General features: G+C 44.4%; 1 protein-coding gene across 1 annotated transcript; it reads right to left on the bottom strand.

Annotated features, from left to right (window-relative positions):
- Positions 1 to 5115: 5115 nt before the first annotated feature.
- Positions 5116 to 7176, bottom strand: LOC125371738. The gene has a single exon (XM_048380459.1). The coding sequence runs from the start codon at positions 7174 to 7176 to the stop codon at positions 5116 to 5118; it is 2061 nt and encodes a 686-aa protein (XP_048236416.1).
- Positions 7177 to 7684: the final 508 nt, after the last annotated feature.

The following is a 7684-nucleotide window of genomic DNA, read 5'->3' as shown; positions in this document are numbered from 1 at the left end:
AGCAGATAAGCATTGATTGAACTGCAGCCGTATTTCCTAAATGTGACAGAGTGGAGTATGTTTGACACCGCAGTTCCCAATGTTCCAGTTATATCAGGCCTGAAATCAGTGGAGTCTGGGTCAGGCGATCCACACTATGGCGGACTCCACGACCAACGATTCACGCCGTCGACGTCATCAACAACGATATACGCGGATCCAGAGAAGATGGATGCAGGTAGACTAACATAAGAGTCCCTGATATAAAGTTATGAAATGAAATCATTACACATTTACGGAGGTACGAGTATTAAAGAAACCTCAAGTCTCTTAATGTCAGATAAGAACATGGGAATGACTATGTGGGATGCGAGAGCTGAGACGGGCATGAAAGTCCAGTGTTGAATTATATACATTGTACTATGCGTCTGTGTAAGAGACAAGGCGCAGGGGTGCGCATGTTTCAACTAGCGCCAGTCGTCCACGAGTTTGGTGTTGTATTGTCACGGGCCCCTTCCTCCAGCGAACACCACAACGCCATCTAGGACAATATACAGCCTCTCTGGGTGGCAAACATACTTCCTGCAAGCTTCATCTGTGATGTCATCCAGAATGATAGGGCATCTCAAATTCTCGTCACTCAACAACATGGCTGCCTCTACTCGGTCGTCCATACTTTGGGCGGTTTCTATTTGGTACTTATTACTTCTAAAATGCCACCCGTTTGTTGGATCAGCTTCCTTTATGTATATCAGAAGAAAGTCAGCGATATGTCCATAGTTTTGAACAATGTCGTTGAACCTGGCCAGCTTGGTCATAAAGGGAGGTCAGCTACAGCTTCCAAAGTTGAGAACCAGAGGGCGCCCCTTCTTCATGAAGTCGAGCAGACCGTGTTTGGTTTTACGGTCTGCTGACCAGACGTATTGGTTACAAGCTAGGTCATTCTCGTCTGGGTTCAAACCTGCGTCCAGACGCCACTCTTCTAGAAACCGTTTCCAGTTTTTTCGGCACGACGAACGCCTCATAGACTTTTTCTACAAACCTTAAAACTTTCGTTTCACGGGTGAACACATTCTTGCGATGTTAACAGTAGAGTCAGTTGTTCAGAACGTCTTCAGAATCCGAGATAACATTTCGTTCTTTAAAAGAAGAAAACTATTCAATTTTTTCAATAGTTTAAGGAATCAGATTTCATTAGCTCACCTTACCAAGAGACTATGTGTGCGGGTGTGGTCGTTCCTGTAACATTTCGGACATGTTTTGGACCAAGAAGTTGATGACGTTTACCTTGGAAAGAAGACACTGATACTGCCTATATGACAGTGAATCCTTTGAAATAATGAAAATGTGGACTCATATGTAAATTGTTTAGAAACGTTTAGACACGTTCCCCTACGACGAAACACGTACGTATGTTGTTGCACCAGGACATATCCCAGGTATATGACATTAAGATCAGACAAGCCAGTGATAGATAATATGAGCAACGACCGGGGCACAATGACTGGCAAACAACGTACTACGTCACTCAGTTTGATCACAAGATCCATTAAGATGCCCTTTTAAATACTACCAGCACAGAGAGTTTGGGACCCACTCTGAACTGAAACCTGCACGGAGGCACGTACATATAGAATCTTAATATACCGCAGTTTTACATCACAGAACCTGACCCTGGACAATGCTGTCATCAAATGGCTATCGTATATTTCTGAACCAACTAAAAATTGCCTTCACATCAGCCATATTGGAAGGGCACTTATGCACGTATCAATGTGTAAGGTATGTCTGCACGTCCGAGGTTCAGTCGTAAAATACATATTTTACTATGAAACTAAAACTGCGCACGGAGCTCATTGCAGTAGAATCGATACAACCTGATGATGTAAAAGATAGGATCTCCGAAGTTAGAAATGTTTAAAAAATAATCAATGTGGAGACACTTATAAATGTTCTCGTGAGTCACTCCAATACTTAGTTTCGTCCCTAGTGATAATCCCAAAACATCTTGTTTCAAAGCAGTGGGTAGCCTTGTGGTTAAAGTCGTGACTCCTCACGCCACCAACCCGGTTCGATATCCAACATGGGTAGAATTATGCTTCACGCCGCTTGAGGCATTACGTCAGCCTCATCACGACAGGGGACACCATGAATGGGCTTCACACCATGTGGAGGAATCGAACCTGGGTCTCTGGCTGATGAAGCAACGTTTTAACGCAAGGCTACCCCACCGACTCTGTCCATTGTTGGGGCCTCCCGCGGTGATATAGTTGGAAGATTTATACGCACGGAGGAAAGTCATACTCACAGGTATGTCATTCGACTAAAAATAGGTATAATGCGAGGCTTTGGATCTGCTCATCTCATCCAGGTGGAGAAACGCAGCATGTGCGTCTTAGGGGAGTGAGTTAGGTGGAACGCCCCTTTGAACTGTATCTCGGTTATAACGGCGTATCAGCTTGATGTGGGACGAATGTCCGAAGTCATGCACGTCTTACACGTTTACCACTTCAGTGAAACCTACGAGCACTGGAATGGTGGTGATAAACCTAAAAACATAGTGAGAGCTAACCTGATATTCGAACCCACGATCATAGGTACGCCTAAGGGACGCAACTCTGCACAGCCACTAGGCAACCCGTGGCCCCGCATGTACACCTGGGAACAGGACAATGTAACACATATTAACTACAAACTCGGCGAGTTAGTTTGTTAGTATTATGTGTTACATGGTTCTGTGACCTGGGTGAGGCTCAGAGAGGTCAGGTGAAACTACTGCTGCCTTTCCCTGCATTCGTTTATCGTGGTCTTACGCTCGTATATCGATTTTTGTTTTCGATATGAAAATTCTTGACGCCAAGTTAACACCCGCTGAAATAAGTTTGCTTATTAGGAGACAAGTGAAAAAGGAGGAGACTGGTACATGTTTTATTTTTGTAATGATTTGTAGCCAATCGCAGATGTAGAAGTGTGCTGTGAAGGGCAGTCCATTTAATATATAGTTTTAGGGGGGTTGGGGTAGAGTCATATTTTCTTTTAGGGGCTGAGATTTTTCCCCTCCTATTTAAAAGAGAACTGAGATTTTTTACGACACATTTCAAATTCAACCTACTGAAAGAATGTTAAAATTATCCCACTGTTTACTCATAACATAATAACTAAAGTATACAGATGTTTTTAAAACAGAACAATGAAAATAGCAGTATAAAAACACCATGTGTAGCAAAACCAAGTGTGATGTTTTCTTCAAGTTGACAGAAAACTGGTCAAGTCGACATGTTTGTACTCACAACTAATAGGGGAATGTAATCTTCAATTACTAAGATTGTAGATGATGGACATAAATAGCAACACTCGATGTAAGCTGACGAACAAAAGAAACGTCACCAAACTGAAAGTTGGACACCTTGTACACAAATCCTGATTAGTGTTACAAATTTAGTTGGAAGTGAAACATTTGCTGCACTTGCATGCCAGCCTACAAAGATATGAATATAAAAGGAACGATGTACTGTTCATTCACATCCAAACCCTTTGACAGTGACAAATAACATGCTAAGATTAAGCATACAACTTAAAGAATAAACCACTGGTAAGATACCTAAAAAAACAAAGCAAGACCACGTAGGGTGGACTATGGAAGACAAAACTCAGGGGTGAAGTTTAAGGAGACACCAGCCATGTTTTTTGTTGATAGTAATCACGTGACAGAACACAGCCCGGACGATAGGCCAATGTTCCCGGGTGCGGAGACCCGCTCTGCGCACACCCGACCAATAGGCCAATGTTCCCGGGTGCGGAGACCCGCTTTACACACATCGGACCGATAGGCCAATGTTCCAGGGTGCGGTCACCCGTTCAGCACACACCGGACCGATAGGCCAATGTTCCGGGTGCGGAGACCCGCTCTACACACTACGGACCGAAAGTCAATGTTCCGGGTGCGGAGACCCGCTCTGCACACACCGGACCAATAGGCCAATGTTCCGGGTGCGGAGACCCGTTCTGCACACACCGGACCAATAGGCCAAAGTTCCCGGGTTCGGAGACCCGCTCTGCCACTTACACACAGGCAGGAAGTCGGACGGCGATTCTTCATCATCGACGTAGTCGTTGGTAGCCATGGCCACTGTCACGACTAGCCATATGTTCCTTAGCTTCCGTCGATGATCTTGGCACGATCCATGTCAGTCAGGTTTTGTAGGTAGAGGAATATACACCATGTGGCGTGACCCATGTACATGTACATACATTATATCCGGTGACACAAGAGTGAGTGAGTTGGGTTTAAGGCCGCTTTTAACAATATTGCAGATATATCGCCGCGTGTCAGCTTAATGTGGGAGGAAAGCCCGAAGTGATGCAGGTCTCGGAAACCCACGAGCACGGGTATGGTGCTGACAAACCTAGAAACATAATTAGGGCGAACCCACAATCATAGGTTCCCGTTGCTCACAGACGCAACTCTACACAGCGATTCGCGGCGCATTAGACGACTGGGCCAATATCAACAATTTGTTTACCCATATCTGAGACTTTAGTTATATTGTCCATTGTTTTCATGGATCTTATCTATAACTATTGCCTTAATAGCATGTTCTGAGTGAGATGTTTTATCCCACTTCCTGGTTTTGACATCCACTTTAATCGTAGATTAAACGAGACTTACCTGTAAGTTGAAGGTTGATATAGATTATATGAAATAATCACAAGTAGGAGGGATCACGTGAGATAGCGAGAGCGAACCAGGCGTCAGACTTTAAAGCGTTTGAAACCCTGTAAATAGCAGGGTGGGTAACTGTATAAGTTCGGGAGGGCACGTGATCCCTCCTACTTGTGATTATTTCATATAATCTATATCAACCTTCAACTTACAGGTAAGTCTCGTTTAATCTACGATTATATTTCAACCAATCACGACGTAGATCGTGATCACGTGAGATGTTTAAAGCACAGGTGTTTCAAACAAAGAACAAATGCTGAATATAAGCTGACAGCTAGTTTAATTATAATATGCAAATATGAACAAATGAAACGTCCAAATTGGCAATCTCAAACAACCACTTGCCAGTCTATGTACTTCTACTTCCAAGTCCTTGGAATGTGACGAGTCTCCATGATTATATGTTTAATAGTTCAGCTGTTGTCGAGGATGGCCAATGCGAACGTATTGTCAGTCACTGGTTTGTTGTAGAACTTGGAGAAAGTCGCAGAACTACTCCACCCTGCCGTTTTCAGTATAGTCTGAAGCGGCACAGAATGTCGTAACGCGGCACTAGTCGACGCCATTCTTGTACTGTGTGGCGTGAACGTATTCATGTCTATGCCACTCAACTGAAGCACCTGCTTGATCCAGCGTGACACGGTATCTTTACTTACAGCCTTATGCGGCTGTGTGTAGCTAATGAAAAGCTGATTCTCACCGTTCCGCATGGGAGCTGTTCTGACAAGGTATTCCTGTAATACCCTAACGATACACAGACTACTGTTCGGCGTGTATGCCGGCAGAGTGATCTCCGCCTGATGCGACCCAGGTCTCGACTGTTTGATCAGGCTACCAACTCTGAACTTACAACAACTACTGAACAAGCTAATATCTCTAACATCTAATAGATGAACAGTTTGCAGTCTCTGCCCTGACAATAGCGCAATCAAAGTCACAGTTTTAAGTGTCAAATCTTTCAACGACAGTTCCTTCAAAGGCATCAATGTTTTAAGATAACCTAGAACAACACTGGTATCCCACGTCACTGAGTTTCTGGGCAGTGAGGGGCGAGTCTGAAAAACTCCCTTCATGAAGCGGTTAATGAGAGAATGAGATCCAATGGTGACGTTATCTGCTGATATAACACAGGACAGAGCGGATCTGGCTGTGTTAAGTGCACTGTAACCAAGGTTGTGTAACTCATAGAGTTCCGTCAGAAAATCTAACACCTCGGTCACAGATGGACACAGCGTATCAATTTCCCTTTGATTACAAAACGCAACCCATCTCTTGATGTATGTGGAGTACTGGTCTCTAGTGGATTTGCGCCAGGATTGGAGGATAACACTGGCAGCTCTGTCCGAAACTCCTCTCCGTGTAAGAGATAGCCTGATAAGGGAAACACTGCAAGTTTCATTCTGTCGAGAGAGTGTCTCGCCTCCTTGTTGTGTGGAAGGCGTAGGATCTGAGAGACTGGTGGTAGTATGACTGGTGGATGGATGAGGAGTCTGAGGAGTCTGGAGAACCATGGTTGTGTGGGCCACACTGGTTGTGTGGGCCACTAGTAGTCCTCTGGCTTGGTCTTCTTCCACTTTCTTTATCACTGCATTCAGGATGCTGAAAGGCGGGAAAGCGTAGAAGTGAGTATTCCATGCAAACGTAAAAGAGTCAATGGCACATGCATCTGGGTCTGGCTTCCAAGAAGCATATTTTTCAAGTCTAGTATTAAGTCTTGAGGCAAACAAATCTATGTCAGGTTTCCCAAATACCCTACATATTTCACTGAACACTTCATCAACGATGTACCACTCAGTATTGTCTTTCATTATTCTAGATTCTCGATCCGCAATCACATTGTCTTTACCCGGAACATGGCACGCACTTAACCACAAGTCTCGCTGCAGACCCCATAGCCAAGTGTCTCTTGCGAGGCTGTCAAGTGGTGGTTTCTTACCACCCATGTTGTTGATATAACTGACGGCCGTGGTATTGTCAATCATTAGTTTCACATGACAGCTGGATTCTAGGGAACAGAATGTCCGCAGTGTCAAGAAGGCCGCAAGTAACTCAAGGTAGTTTATATGTTTAACGGTTTCATCACGTGACCACCGGCCGCCGGTGGACTGTTTCCCGCGGGCCCCACCCCACCCGGTGTCTGACGCGTCTGAGGTCAGGGTAATTACCGGAGGTGCGACACTTATCGGCTTGCTACTTGTACACACATTATCTACCCACCATTGTAGATCAGCCGTTTGATCTGTGGTGACTTCTAATACCTTGTCAAAATTGCCTTTCGCGTTTCGAAGAGCGTGTGACTTGCCGTTGTCAAGGCGACGGAAGTTAAGGGGGCCTAATCGAACTCCGGGAAAGCACGCTACCATGTAACCAATCACCTCGGCTAGTTCCCGGATCGAACACAACTGTTTCTTGAGTAATGCTTCACAGGCTTGTTTCACGAACTGAGCTTTAGATGGAACTGGAGAAACGGTCATTGATGACGAGTTGATGACAAAACCAAGAAAAGTGATTTCCTGTGTAGGTGACAGTACCGATTTTTCAGGGTGTAAAACAAAGCCTAGTTTGGTGAACAAGACAGCAGTTTCCGAAACAAACGTTGAACATTCTTTCTTATCATCACCAACGATGAACGAATCATCAATGTATCCGACATTAGTATGTCCCCGTGTTCTCAGAAATGAAAACGGCACTCTAAGTAATTTTGTGAAGTATCTAGGAGCACAACTAAGTCCGTTTGGCAGAACAGTAAACTGGTATAGCTGACCTTGCCAGAAGAATTTAAGGTATTTCTGATGATTTGGATGAACAGGCACAGTGTAGTAGGCATCTTTCAAATCTATCGATGCCATGTAACAGTCCTTACGCACTAATGAGATAGCAGCTGTAAGGCTCTCCATCTTGAAATGGACATAGTCTACACTTCCATTTAGTTGCTTCAGATTCAGGATAAGTCTGTATGTCCCGTTTTTCTTAAGTCTAATG

This window comes from Haliotis rufescens, unplaced genomic scaffold (assembly GCF_023055435.1).
Source record: "Haliotis rufescens isolate VD_foot unplaced genomic scaffold, xgHalRufe1.0.p SCAF_1, whole genome shotgun sequence".
NCBI classification, from domain to species: Eukaryota; Metazoa; Mollusca; class Gastropoda; order Lepetellida; family Haliotidae; genus Haliotis; species Haliotis rufescens.
This window is presented reverse-complemented; position numbering and strand designations above follow the sequence as displayed.

Bases quoted from the DNA above. Each gene is read 5' to 3' on its own strand.
- LOC125371738 (XM_048380459.1), bottom strand. From the start codon at position 7,176: ATGACCGTTTCTCCAGTTCCATCTAAAGCTCAGTTCGTGAAACAAGCC.